General features: G+C 43.3%; 1 protein-coding gene across 1 annotated transcript in view; it reads left to right on the forward strand.

Annotated features, from left to right (window-relative positions):
• The first annotated feature begins 1490 nt into the window (after positions 1 to 1490).
• The window catches only part of FRMD3 (FERM domain containing 3), a 312589-nt gene continuing 298677 nt past the window's right edge, over positions 1491 to 15402 (forward strand). The window contains exon 1 of the mRNA XM_022558882.2: positions 1491 to 1831. Within this exon, the coding sequence (XP_022414590.1) occupies positions 1685 to 1831 (147 nt within the window). The 5' untranslated portion in view covers positions 1491 to 1684. The remainder of the gene's footprint in view (positions 1832 to 15402) is intronic.

Here is a 15402-nt window from a genome sequence, read left to right on the forward strand (position 1 = left end):
ATTATCTCTCACACATGAAATCCGGTGAGGCTGATAATTCAATTGACTTTGTAATTTGGCAACTTGTAGAAAATTTTTGAGTTTGCTTTTTAGCCTTGTGGTTCAATTAATAAAAAATTCTTTTAGCTCTGTCATAGAAAGAATACAGCTTTTTTAAAAAGTTGTGAGCTGAGAATTTAGGACTCAGTGTGTCATTGCTTTTCTTTAAGTGGCCCAGTTTTAAGCTCACCTCTTGAGTTCATTCTTTGAATTCCTCTTGCTCTTCATTTTATTTCGTGACCATGGCCACTCGGTTTCCCAAAGCCTTGTCTTCAATGGGTACTTCACTCCAGGTGACTGTATGTGGTAATTTCCCCAGCTGTTTTTCATGTATTCCAAGGGCTTCCCAAGCTCACATTAGACTTGTTGAATCTTAGCCTTCCAAACCAGACCAGACAACCAATCTCAGATTCTTCTCATTTCCTCAAAATGCTGTTGCTTGCAATCCCACTTTGGGTGACCTCTGTTCTGTCCTTTTCCCTAGTGTCCTTATTCGACTTCCCTGAAATTTGAGATAACAATTTTGGGGTATTGAGCTTGACTCTTTTGGAGCTGAAAGCTTGCTACAGTAAGAAGAGACAAGTATGTAGCCTTAAAAGAAAAGCTTGGATTGTCTTGGGTGGTGACTTTTCTTTGATCTCTAGGCTATCTTAGATCTGCTCTTTGGGTTGGGAGAGATGATTCAACCCCAGTTGTAGTTTTCATACTGGAGTGAAGCCCCTTAAGAGTCCCCCTTAGGGCAGGATAAGGACCCTCTTGCTCGGGTCTAAGGTCCTGCTACCAGAGATCGAAGTGAAATGTTGGGAGACAAAAAAGAGAAATTGCTTAAGGAAGGTTCTGAATTTCTTAGAGAAGGAGATTGACTCTCAGTTAATATTAAATAAAATAAAGGCTTACAAAAATCCCCATGAGTACCAGGGATTGTGACTGTTCGCCTTATTGCCGTTGTAGCCGGGCAAGGGCCTCATGTCACTCTCGGGGTTCGCTCTTGGTCCAGTAATCCTCTCCCGCAGGGGAATCCTCCTTGCGGGTGTAGGTCAGGATCGCCTTCCACCACCCGCCCGCCGCCAGGTCCCTGGGGCCAAGCAGAGCAGGGCGCTGGCGGGCGCCTGGGGGAGCCGGGGCAGGGACGTGCGCGACCAGGAGCCAGAGTGATCGCGGCCGGAGAGGGAGGAGGCTGCCGGGCCCAGCCTGACGCAGAGGCGGCGGCGGCGGCGGAGCAGGCCACTGCCGGGGCGCCCCGGCCACCAGCATTAGCCCTCTCTCCGCCTTCTCCTGCCGCGGCTCCTCGCGAGTGGGAGTGAGTACGTCGCGCGCCAGCCGGGGGTCGCGGGCTCGGGGCATCCTCTGCAAGCGAGCCCGGGCGGAGGGAGGCGCAGGAGCGCGCGCGAGGGGCGGAGGCGGGGAAAGGAGCGGGCGAGGCGGAGGCGAGGGAGCTGAGGGAGGGGAGCGAGGAGAGGGAGGGGCCCGCCTGCCGCGCCCCGGCCGCTCGGCGTGTGTGGCCGCAGGCGCCCGTCGCCGCTGCTGTCCCGGGGCTGAGCCGCGCCCGGGTTTCCAGGACGGTGCGTGAGCGAGTGTGTGTGTCCGCGCGGGCGAGCGCCGCGCCGGCCCGGAGCCTCTCGCTCGCTTCCACGGGCCGCGGTGCATGTTCGCCTCCTGCCACTGTGTGCCGAGAGGCAGGAGGACCATGAAAATGATCCACTTTCGGAGCTCCAGCATCAAATCGCTCAGCCAGGAGATGAAATGCACCATTCGGCTGCTGGACGACTCGGAGATCTCCTGCCACATCCAGGTGCTGGGGCGAGGGAGTGGACTACACGCCGGGCGCAGGACTGGGGGGCCTCTGCGGGTGGGCGTGCGCCGGCAGGGGCGAGGAACCCAGTCGGGGGCCTGCTAGAAAGCCACATTCCTCTTCCTCCGCCCCCTGAGACTGGGAGCCCTACCCAGGGACGGGGGCACTGTGCCCCGCAGGCACCAGGCGCGCGCTTTGCGTTCCCGGGGCCCCTTCCTCTGGCTTACACGCTGCGCTCAAGTCTCGCTGCGCTTAGGCTGGGGGCGCAGGGCAGCTGCCTCCTGGGGGACTCTAACCCCTCTGTTCCCTACCCCGTCGGGATATATGAGTTCTGAGAGCCGAGAGGGGTACCTGCATGTCGCCCACTTTTTCCTTCCTCCCTTCCTCCACGTGGAGAAGGCATACACCAGCCTGGGTTCACTCATTTCTTTCTCCGGCGCCCGGGCTCCGAAGGTGCCCTCAGTCCCAGGGACCTGCTCCCTCTCCCTGCCTCCCCTCTACCGGTGGCCTTTACTTCTCAGCGTGGAGCGGCGGCGAAGTTTCCCGGGATTGAGCAGAGGCCAGGCAGCCCCGGGCTCCAGCCTTAAGGGATGGGGCGCGCGCTGCGCGGACTGGAGCTACCTCGAAAGGAATCGTGTGAAATCTGAGTGTTTCAGAGAAAAGAAAAGGGCTGTGAGGCCGGCAGGGAGGGAACCCTGCAGGACCTGGGTTCCGGGAAAAAGCGCCCTTTGGGATATTGGTGGACATTTGCTCTCGTCCAAGTTGGAGAAGGCCACAGTTGTTTGGGTGAAGGCAGCTTTGCTGGCAACCCCGTCCTCGGGTAGTAAGTGCCTTTGGGCTTGCAGTAGATCTAGTGTGAGCTGCAGTGGGGTGTGTGTGTGTGTTCTTTCAGTGCATGTATATGTAGGCAGGTATGTGTCCTGTCCCAAGACCCACTTGGGGCATACAACCTGGAAAGGTCATGTCAGGGTTCAGCACTATTGGCTTCTGACTTTTAAATCTATTTACTTATTTATCTCTCTGATTTCCTCTTCTCGCATACCTGAGTCTTGAAGCTCCAGGACAGAGTGAGCTGTTTTAAAAATACTGGGCACCCTACCCCCGTTCTGGTGAGAGATGAATGGAAGCAGCGTCTCCCAGGGGCAAGAATCTGCCTCTGGGCTGTGTTAACCAAGAATGAATGAATGAATGAATGAATGGTCTTCCCCCCCCCCCCCGCTTTTTTTTTCTTTTCTTGTGGGAGTTTGTGACATGGGGCAGTGACAACTAATTTGTGAGCTGACAACTGGATAAGTTTCAAGGGAGGAATGTGGTGCCCTATGACCTCCCAGGAAAGTAGGCTCCCACTGACTTTCCTGGAGGATCTTGGATTTCATTCTGGGCTAAGCATTGCTGCTAAACTTAATAATAAAAGGATTAGCAAGATAGGCAGTTTTTCTGTTGCCACAGGGTTGCACAGAAACATTTGGCATGTACTGTCTTGTGATTCAGAGAGAGTAGTTTGTGCATTTTGCTTTAAGTCCTAAAGTGGGTATACAAGAACTTTAACCCATATTGAATATGTAGATAATGAAGGAACCAGTGGCAGAGAGTGGAGCTGTTGAGTTCTCCTGGGCTCTCTCAGCCCTTTCTCTGCCCTGTCCCTTTCCCACTTGGAGTTGACACCACTGGTTTTTTTTCCCTTTGGGGGAGGAAGTCTTCCTTAGAATAGATAAATAGTCCCCAAAGGACATGTATGCATTGCCTGGTGTTCTGGGAAACAATAAATTGTAGCCAGTCTAATAGCAATTTGGAACGTTAGAGTTTGTATGGCCCAACTGATGCCAAAGAGATTAAAATGCTATGTTCCAAAATGTTGATTTTGGCATTGCTTAAGAAAATCAAGTGTTTTATTTGGAGGCACATCTGCCCCCAAATGGTGATTATCATTTAACCAATTAAAATGAATCAAAAGATTTTATTTTGATAATTTTGGACCTTATACCTTCCTAGAATATTTCAACCTGGGAATTGATGTTACACTTCTGAGCATAAGGTCACAAAAACCTTTCCGTTTGTTTAGGGTGAGGACAAAATGATTTTTTTTTTTTTAAAAAAAGAAGCTTTTGGAGTCACCAGTACATGCCCTGGGGAATCCACCTGTCTTTCCTTTCTTGCTTGCCTTTTTCCTCCATTTTAGGGAATCACAAAGTTCAGAGAGTGTAAATTGTTACACAGATCTTCCCTCTATAACCCACACAAAATGTGAGTTATGGATTTTTTTTTTTTTGCAAAACAATAGCTTTTAAATATTCTTTTCCAAACTATATAATTTGGGCGGTTATTGACAAAAAAAAAAACCCTTTCAAACAAACAATGTAATGGCTCAGTGTCAGCAGCCTGATAGCCAGTTCCAGTAGGAGATGCCAAGAGTCATTTGCTGTGGCTCTTCATAGGATCTAGGGTGCTGTCCCATTATGTCATTTGCATGTGAATGTTTAGGTAGAGTGGAAGAGGAATTCCAACCAGATAGGGAGCAAAAGGAGAGTCTAGGGCATCAGACAGAGGCCTGGGGAGGGGAAAGAGTTGCTAAATGTTCCCTATTGGGCTTTTCCAACTGAGCCAACCCTTGAAGTCTGGAGACTGTGGAAGGACATGGCTTAGCTCTCACCTCTTTCGTTCAGTCTTGCTGCTTCAAGTAGAGTGGAGTCCTAGACATCTTCTCCATTCCATCCACGTTTTCAGATGCTGGCAGGGTATTCACAACTCCTTCTAATGAGCTTGCCATTTTTAATACTGACTCTTATTGAGTAAAATATAGACTTTTTACATTATTTCTTTGTTAGCAAATCCTGGTAAACATGGTTGCTATTATTGGAATTGCCTAGAAATTTGTACTTGTATTTGAATAGAAATCCTGGCACTGTGCCTAGTACACAGTAGGCACTTAATAATTATTTATAGATGTAGATTGAATAATTTCTGTCTGGGCTGTTAAATTCATGAGGTTAGGAACTTTCGTTGTGGTAGTTGTTCAAGGAGTCAGAAGTACCTAGAGCAGAACCTGGCATGTAGTTGTGTTCAGTAAACACTTGTTGAATGAATGAATGCTACCGGCCCAGTATTTAATGTAGCTCATTACCTGTCAGCATGAGGGTGGCATGACAGCATTGGACTGGGAATCAGGAGATACATGATTTAGTTATGTTACCAACCAGTCGTGTGACACTGAGTAAGTCATTTGACATTTGGAATCAATGTTTCTTATTTTGTAAAGTAAGGGAGTTGGGTTAGAATGGATGGCTCCAGTTTAAAAAGTCTGTAGTTTAACTATTACCTAGACCGATTACCTTTGAGTAAAACATTGCTGTTGACAGAGTGGTTGTATACACATCATCTCATGTGATTTTCATTCCTATCCTGTTATCTCCATTTTATTGATATTATTGTGTTCTTGAGTGTTATCTCAATTTTATAGGTGTAGAAAATGAGGTTCAGAGATATTAGGCAACTTGAGTCGCCTGGCGAGTAAGTAGATTGGAAGCCATGTCATTTGGCTCAGAATCCAGAGCCCTTTCTTCTCTGCAGCTGCCTCCTGAGACTTGAGACTTAGGATGCTTTAGGCTGCAAATAAGACAGTAGCCAAGTTAAAGTGGCTTAAATAATAAGGACGCTTATTATCTTACCTAATGAGAAGTCCAGAGGTAGGGTAGCTTCAGAGTTGTTCAGCAGCTCTGCGTGGACCTAGGTACTTTCCATCTTTCCACTCTGCCACCTCAACACGTCACCTTTGTCATTTATAGTCCTGATTATAAGGTGGCTGTAGTAGTTCTGAATGTCAGTCAAGTACTAATACATCCACCATATAAGAGGTCGTGTTTCTTCCTGCATTTCTTTTTATCATGGGGGAACACCATTCCTGGAGGCCCCCATCAGTCTTCCCTTCAGATCCCATTGGCCAGGATTAGATCCTATACCCAGGACTTAGCTGCAAAAGAGTATAGAAACGTGTACGTTTGGTATTTGCACCCTTCCGGGAGGTGGGCTTTGACATCACAGAAGCAATGGAGAGGTGTGTGTACGTGTGCATGTGCCTGTGTGTGTGTAGTAGGGGGCTGGGGAACTGCTGTTGGCTAAGCAAGCAGTAGTGTCTTTCAGAATAGGTCAAACTGAGTTACAATTATTGTTACAATAAAACTGTCAGGAAAGTTTAATAAGATGTTAAGTAAGCCCAGGCTTATTTTAGGCAATCTTTGTATGACCAAATTCCACAACAAGAAAAATTATTGGATAGTCCTTTGTAGTTGGTGTTGTTAAATCAGCTCAGTCCTTACTGAGCTGGTGGGTTCTGGGCAGCTACAAGCCATCTTGTATAGAGCAGGCATCTCTGCTTTTGTTGAAGTGGCAGTATGGCAAAGTGGCTGAGAGCTTATGTTCCTGAGTGCTACTTGCCTGGGTTTGAACCCTGGCTCTACCATTAACTAGCCAGGTGATTTGGGCAAGTCACTTTACCTCTTTAGGTCTCAGTTTCCTCATCTGTAAAGTGGGGATAATGCACAACCTCATGGGCTTATTGTAACAATTAAATGTGGGATATATGCCGAGCGCTTAGTACCTAGACCATTGTAAGAGCTGAAAAAATATTGATGGTTGTCTTACTATTATGTGAAGGTATATTGGATTTAATCCTAAGTAGTGGGAAGGCTTTGGCTTGGAATCTAATGTCTTTAAGACCAAACTCCATTACTTTTTGATTGTGCAAGACTTTAAGCGAGTCACTGGGCCTCCTGTTTTTTAATCTGTGAAATGGGCATAATAATCCCTCAGTTGCCAGTCTCCATTGGGTTGTTGAAGTGATGTCTATAAAAGCATGTTGCAAATGTTAAAACATCACCCAAATGTAGAATACTATTCTAATTAATTCAGTTGAAAAAAAAAGAGAGAGTAGTTTACTGCATCCTGATTTTCTTATCTTCTGGAACAGGAATTGGATGGTCACATGCAAACACACATATGTGCTAAATATCAGGCCCCATGATGATCCTGCTGGTGAAATTCAAGCTAGGTGCAGCTGACAGCCACACCTTTTCTGCTAGTAAGGACAATCCAACACTTTTCTCTATCAAACTCATTGAGAATGCCATTCAGAGTACAGTGAAGTTCAGACACAAAAGGAATAGGAGAGACAGTTTGTTAGATACTGTGGTCTAGCTCTGACGTGTTTAGGCCTAGATTACATGGGCCAGCTCTTTGTATTAAGTATATTCTGACAAAAAAAGTAATGTTATTTCAATGGTCTGCTAAGATCTTATCTCGTGATGTCCTCAAAGCAAAGGCAAAGTGTATTGACTGTGGGGAGAATGCGGTACTGTTAGCTCCACATCATTTGGACAGTATATCAGCTGAGTGCTTTTAGCTAACAAATTCTAATTCAAACTGGCTTTAGCACTAAGGATGTTTACTGGATCACATATCCAGAAGTGCTGATTTAAGTAAGGACCTAATTCAAGGACTATCCTGCCTTTTTGTGAGGCTTTATCCTCAGACTGATAGTGAAATGGTTATAGTAATTCCAGTTCTCACATTTTCATTGGACACCCTCCAGAAGAAGAGAAAAACTACTTCCCACTCAGCATTCCAAGCAAAAGTCCTGCAGTCATTCTGATCAGACCTCCTGGGTCACATGCCCACCCTGAACAGTGAGTGTAATCAATAGGAGGGAATGTGCCGATTAGCTTAAGGTGACCAGAACCTGAACCTGGGAATCAGAGTGGAATCAGCTTCCTTCCTGGTGGTGGTCTGCATGGGGGAGAGGTCAATGCCTAGAAATCAGGTTTCTCCTCCGAAGGAGGAGGGGGGAGGGCTGCTAGAAGTTAACCATACTAGATTCTTTGTCTGTGTGGGTCAGTGATTCTCAAAGTGTGTTCTGGGGACCCCCGGGAGTCCCTGAGATCCTTGCAGGGGGTCTATGAGGTTCAGACTATTTTCAAAATAATAATAAGATGTTGTTTTCCTCTTCTGGGTAAAAGAGTTTTATCAAGGTATAATTTACATCCCATAAAATTCACCCATTTTAAAATGTACATTTTTAAGATCTTCACAGAGCTGTGCAACCATTACCACAAGCAATTTTGGAACATTTTCATCATCCCCAAAAGAAACCCTGTGCCCTTTAGTAGTCACACTCCCCTTTCCCCCTAAACCTCCTAGCCCTAGGCAATCACTAATCTAATTTCTGTCTCCAGAGATTTGTCTCTTGTGGCCATTTGATAAAAATGAAATCATACAATGATCTTTTGTGTCCGGCTTCTTTCAGTTAGCATAATGTTTGCAAGGTTCATCCATGTTGTAGCATGCATCAGTATTTCTTCACTTTTAATTGCTGAATAATATTCTATTGTATGGATAGATCACAGTTTATCAATTTATCTGGTGATGAAAATTTGGGTTGGTTCCACTTTTTGGCTATTATGAAGAATGTTGCAGTGCATATTCCTATAAAATTTGCCATTTCTTTTCGGTATACACCTGGGAGTGAAATTACTATGTCATATGTTTAGTAACTCTGTTTAATAGTTTGAATTGAACACTTTGACAAACTGTTCCCCCAAGCAGCTGCACCATTTTACATTTCCACCAGCAATGTATAAGGGTTTCAATTTCTCCACAGTCTTGCCAACACTTGTTATTATCTATTAGATGATAGCTATCTTAGTGGATGTGAAGTGATATCTTATTGTGGTTTTGATTTGCATTTCCTTGATGCTAATGACTTGAGCATCATTTCATGTGCTAATTGGCCATTTGTATATCTTCTTTGGAGAACTGTCTGTTTGGATCCTTTGCCCATTTAAAAATTGAATTGTCTTTTTATTATTGAGTTCTAATAATTCTTTATATATTCTGGATACAGACCCCTTATTTAATAAATGATTTAAAGATTTTTTTTCCCATTCTTAGGGCTGTCTTTTTACTCTGATGGTGTCAACATTTTAAAAATTTTGATGAAATCCATTTTATCTATTTTTTTCTTTTGTTGTTTCTGATTTTCGTGTCATAGCTAACTAACTGTTGCCTAAACCAAGGTCATGAGATTTATACCTGTGTTTTCTTTGAACAGTTTTATAGTTTTAGCTCTTATATTTAGGTCTTTGATTCATTATTTTATTGATATGTGATCACATACCATAAAATTTCACCATTTTAAAGTGTAAAATTTAGTAGATGTAGTATATTCACAAAGTTGTACAACTAATTCCAGAACATTTTCATCATCCCCCAAATGAAACTGTACCCACTAATTGTCCCCATCTGGGACTTCCCTGGTGGTCCAGTGGCTAAGACTGTGTACTCCCAATGCAGGGGCCCCAGGTTCCTTCCCTGGTCAGGGAACTAGATCCCACATGCGCAACTAAGAGTTCGCATGCCGCAACTAAAAAAAAAAAAAAAGATCCCACATGCTGCAACTAAAGATCCTGCATGCTGCTACTGAAGATCCTGCATTTTGCAATGAAGATCCTGCCTGCTGCAACTAAGACCCAGCGCAGCCAAATAAGTACATAAATATTTTAAAAAAATAGTCCCCATCTGATCCATTTTGAATTAATTTTTGTATATGGTGTGAGGTAGGGGTTGAACTTGGCTCTTTTGCATGTGGATATACAGTTGTCCCAGCACCATTTGTTGAAAAAACTATTTTTGTATTTGTCACCCTTGTTGAGATGTTGATTTGCCTTTTCCACTCTCATTCTCTCATAAGTATACAAAAGAGTTTTCCAGAGGCTGCATGATATGTGATATTGCAACACATTGACTATGGAAGCAGATGTGAGAATCCAGCTGTCTTCTGTTGAGCCAGACAGTAAAGATATTTACAAAAATGTAAAAAGCACTACTTTTCTCACTAAATTAGTCTTTATTTTGTAAGATAAAGTTATTTTTCATAAAAGTATGCTATTTATATTAATGTGCAATGGGTTTATTATTTATTTTAATGAATCAATGATTGAATTTTTTTTTTTTTTTTTTTTTGCGGTACGCGGGCCTCTCACTGTTGTGGCCTCTCCCGTTGCGGAGCACGGGCTCCAGACGCGGAGGCTCAGCGACCATGGCTCACGGGCCCAGCCGCTCCGCGGCATGTGGGATCTCCCCGGACCGGGGCATGAACCCGGGTCCCCTGCATCAGCAGGCAGACTCTCAACCACTGCACCACCAGGGAAGCCCAATGATTGGATATTTTAAAAAATTGTCAGCAAATATTGAGATATACAACCCAAATAAACAAAAGTTCTATAGATCATCAATAATGTAAGGGAGTTTTCAGGCCAAAAAGCTCAAGAATTGCTGGTTTTGGTGGCTATCAGTTTACTGAACTTCCTGAAAAAAATTTTAAAAACCCTAAGTAAAACAAAATAGAACTCCCATGCATCTTGGGCCTCTAAGATTGCAAGTTACAAGTACTTGAAATGATGTCAATTAAATAAAAAACCCAGTTATACATGGAAAATGTGTATATGTATATTTGGAATTCTTAGTATGAATGATATACCTGTGTGTGCGCATGTGTGTGTGTATGTGTGCATTGCAATATTAAGAGTAGAAGATCAAGGGCAGGCTCTGCTGTCGTAAGCATTTCCCAATTGCACTTGCTCTCCAGCTGAATCTCGATTTTTTTCAACTCTAATAATTAGATAAAGCCTTGTCTTACTTTAAGACCCCTCTTTTGATTATGGAAAGTGTACAGCAACAGTGCATTAACATGTAAACTTCATGAATCAGGCCCATCAGTCACTGAATTCTTAAGTTGTTACTTCTTTTTCTGAGTAGGCATTTTGGGAACTCTTAAAAATGTGGGATAGGGAGGGTGGAAGGGAGCCGCAAGAGGGAGGAGATATGGGGATATTTGTATATGTATAGTTGATTCACTTTGTTATAAAGCAGAAACTAACACACCATTGTAAAGCAATTATACTACAATAAAGATGTTATAAAACAAAACATGGCAGGAAGAGAAATATCAGAATTTGTCCCTCGGAGAATCTAGTATGAGATTCACATGTGTGAGTGATAGACATTTAATAGCTAGCAGGGTTCTCTCTCAGTTCCCACTTTGTGTGGGGAAGGATTCAAGTTGCCCCTCCCATGAAATAGCAGAGAGCCAAATGTGGAGTCCGGAGATGGGGAAAAATGGGATTATGACCAGGAGCCATTAGGGCAGGTTTTACAACTGAGGTTTGAACTTAATTCAGGCTAAAAAGAGTTGGCGTTCAACTCTCGGGAGGGATGTATAAATGCTTTTCAGTCTCTGACATTCATGTGGATCTTCTGTTCTGTTGTTAAAATGCACCTTCTGATTCAGGAGGTCCTGAGGAGTGCCGTGAAATTCTGCATTTCTAATAGGCTTCCAAATGATGCTGATGCTGCTGTTCTGTGAACCCCACTTGGAATAGTAAGGCGTTAGTGAAATTTATCTGTTTTATAATAACATTCTTTTTTTTTGCGGTACGCGGGCCTCTCACTGTTGTGGCCTCTCCCGTTGCGGAGCACAGGCTCCGGACGCGCAGGCTCAGCGGCCATGGCTCACGGGCCCAGCCGCTCCGCGGCATGTGGGATCCTCCCGGACCGGGGCACGAACCTGTGTCCCATGCATCGGCAGGCGGATTGTCAACCATTGCGCCACAAGGGAAACCCTATAATAACATTCTTAATTTCCTTGAGTGTGGGGCTTTTTGGCCCTTGTCTCTCTTGATAATACCTCACCTGGCACATTTCCCTCAGTAGAGGTTCAGTGAATGAGTGAGTGAATGAATAAATAAATCCATCCAGGTGTATCTATCACTGATAGACTGAAGTGCTGATTAGATATTGTTGCTGCGGATGAAACGATTTCTTTTGACTCCCCGCCCCAGCCAAATCAAGAGATTGTTTTTCAAACAGGATTTCCTGTGTTGGCCAATCTGATGAAGCGTTGGACGTCCGTGAGAGCGCATGGGGGCCCAGGATTAATGAGAGAATTCTTGTCCCTCTGGGCCACACTTCCCACTCTTGCTTTCCTGTATCCTGGACTCTGGTGGCATTGTGGAGGAACTCTGGCAACTTCTTGGCACAAACAAATCATTGTGTATAAGCCATCAGTGCCTGGAAATTCCCAGAGGCTTAGGGGACCCAGCTGTTCTCGCTTTCAGAAGTGACCTCGGGGGACAGTGACCCCAGAGGACAGTGAAAAATACATTTGAGGTGTAACATAAGCTCTGGAGCTGTTTGTCTGGTGACTTCCCCTGAAGGTGCATGAGGGAAGTGAGAGGATCACTTTGGAAAAACATGAAGTTAATTCTAAAGGGAGGGAACATTTGTATAGATCAAGCAATCATGTTTTTCAAAAGTGAATTAGTAAAGTTGTTTGAAATAGCATCAATCTTATTCAGTAAACATTTGAAAAATATCTTCTACATGCCAAGCACAGAGCTGGGAACTAGAGATAAAAAGAAAATAAAATCAGACATCAAGAGGCTGACAGTCATTGGGAGGCAGAGAAGCAAGATAATGATTCAAGGACAAAATGACAGATATATGTGGGTGGAGGACCAAGAGGAGGCGTCTGTATGAGACTGAGACATCAATCAGTACCTCTGGTGTAGATGAATCTTGATTAATAATTAAAGGACAAGTGGAAATCAATTCTTTGAAGAAGGGAAAAAGGCGTTCCAAACACGATGAGCCCTTGCTTGGTGTAAAGCCATGGCCATGAAACAGCGTGATTGGACATAGAAATGAAAGAAGAGAGAATCTGGGATTAGTCCCAGGTGGTTGGTTTCAGTGACAGGGGTCATGGTGATACCAATCCAGTACTGGCCACAAATTTTGGGGACCCACTGGAAAATGAAAATATGGGACTCCTTGTTAAAAATTATTAAGAATTTCAAGATCACAAGAACAGACCGTTAAACCAGGTGTGGGATCCTTCTTAGCATGGATCCCACACCCGTGAAACTGACCCTGAGAAGACAGAATAAAGGAGAAGCAGGTTAGGGGAGAAGATGTTGAGTCTGGGCATGTTGACTTCGTGGTGCCTGTAGGGAATCTGAGTGGAGAATTACTGGTAGCCAGTTGGAAATAAGGAATGAAAGTCAGCAGAGAGATCTGGCATGGAGACACAGATAAGAGAGTCTTTAGTATTCATGCAAGTGGTGGTAGAAACCATGTGGTATGAATGAAACTATTATGATGGGTCTTCCATTTTTGTCTTTCTGCTTGGGGCATCCTTGTAGATCAAACCAATGGAGTTTGAGTTCTGGAATTCTTTCCAAGAGCACTTGATCATTTTCCGTTAGTCTGGCAATTCCCACCTGAACGAGAGCTTCTCCATTTTCTTCTGCAAGAAAAAAAGGCAGCCAACTCAGAGTCCTCAGTGGAAAAGCACTTTCCTTCTCTTAATTCTCATTTTCTAGCTTGGAATAACAGATGAAAAAAAGTCCTCTCCCAGTTATAAGGCTCTGAGTTACAAAGCATAGGATTTTCACTCTAGGGAAGTTACCCTTTGAGACAGTGTCATGAACATTAAATAGATAATACATTTTAAAATCCCATCAACCTGGTGTAAAATTGAAGTCAACATGTCATATGAGGAGCAACTTTGCAAGTTACGCTGCAATAATTTATCTTTTTAAAATATTTATTTATGTCTCAGATATCTCCAATGGCAAATTTTGTTTTCTATTTAGTTTCCAGGAGATTATTGTGAATGTTGATTAAAATAAATTCAAGTTCTGTAAAATCCCCCAAAGAAATAATTTTTGTGTTTTTTTTTTTTTTTTTTTTTTTTTTGCGGTATGCGGGCCTCTCACTGTTGTGGCCTCTCCCGTTGCAGAGCACAGGCTCCAGATGCGCAGGCTCAGCGGCCATGGCTCAATGGCCTAGCCGCTCTGTGGCATGTGGGATCTTCCCGGACTGGGGCACGAACCCGTGCCCCCTGCATCGGCAGGCAGACTCTCAACCACTGCGCCACCAGGGAAGCCCGAAATAATTTAATATTAGTAACATAATGACCTGGATCTTAGATGTACAACAGAGCTTTGTCTGAATATATCTATTATTATGCTAAGGTTTGAAATATGATTATTCTGTAGCAGGGGAAGCAATTAGCATATTAACAGATTACAGTTTGGTTTATTACCTCTCACCTCAGAAGCATAATTTGTTGCTTTAAGGCAACATTAAACATCACCAATTGATGGTGAATGTTAGTCTGGAAAGGATTGACTGAATCAGGGTCTTAATATGCAAACTGTGAAAATTCAAGTGCAATATCATTTACTAATGGATTGGTAATAAAATTAAGCAATCTTAAAATAAATCAGTAACTAATTAGCTTTATTAATAGAAGAGAGGACAAAAGCCTACTCAGTAAGTTGGCTAATAATTCTTCCTTGATGTAACTAACCAATGTTATTTTTTGGGCTGGTCTGTACACATATGACTGCCCATTGTTCTGAACATAATGCTAGTCTCTGTGATCTTCATCCATATGTAGGTGTCATCTACAGTGTTATGATGGTGGGAATTTATTGGTTCTTGTTTAGCAGCATCCTTTCTTTCTACTCATATGCCTCTTGATATCCTTGAGTAGTATGCTCATAAATTGTATTAGCTAGTTGATTAAATTGAGATCAGAGGTGTGATTTGCCTGAAGTTGCCTATTTAGCAAAATTAGGGTGGGGTATGGTGTCTTGGGTTATCGATTTGCTCCTACTAAATACTAAACACTACGCTTCTTTTGTTTTTGAATCTTTCTTGGCAGTCTAAATGATGTAATTCTTTTCCACTGACAACTGTTAATAGCACAAGGAAAAAAACTCACACTGACCATATTTCTGGGTAAAGAAAGCATGTTGATGTCTTAGAACTGTCATCTAAGGACACAGTTTTAGTTCTTCTCTACTTTCTTTAGTCAATATATGGCTCAATGTACTTCCAAATGAAAATTGACATCAATTGATCAGATAATTATGAATTGGCATCTAACATTGCTAGATAATTGAAAGATATCTTCCCTTTCCATGTTTGGCATGGTACCAAGCAATACGTTGCTTGTATTTTGAAATTTCAAAGTAATTTTCAAAAAATTACAAAGGAGAAAAAGAGGAAGGATGATGTCATAGAATTGTCTATCTATCCTCTGTGGTAATTTACCTTGTAGTTTTGAGATTGACTCAGGAAGTCAAATTCTTAGCAATCCCAGGCCATGGTATTTAGAAGACTGCTAGAAAAATATGAAAGTAAAGTTTTTTGGTTAGGCACTAGTTACATCCTGGTCAGGCTCTCTTTGTTTTGAAGGCTTAGGTAGAAGAGTAATAAAATCTCTGAAGTCAGGGGTGGAAAAAACACTTCATACCACCTGGAGCCTTGTCAAGGGTAACTTCACCTCTTGTGTTCCCAAACCTCAAGGGAGATGTATTTCTGCTGAAGGATCATGGCGGTGGGGGGCAGGGCACCTTGAATGACACATTTTGTCTCCACATTTGGAGACATAGTTTCTCCACCAGGTGTAGATGGCATCTTCTTGGTTCAGTGCTGATTAAAAGAAAGGAAGGAGG

This window comes from Delphinapterus leucas, chromosome 6 (assembly GCF_059928025.1).
Source record: "Delphinapterus leucas isolate spDelLeu-1000000601 "Yukka" chromosome 6, BTC_Dleu_Yukka2, whole genome shotgun sequence".
Classification (NCBI taxonomy): Eukaryota; Metazoa; Chordata; class Mammalia; order Artiodactyla; family Monodontidae; genus Delphinapterus; species Delphinapterus leucas.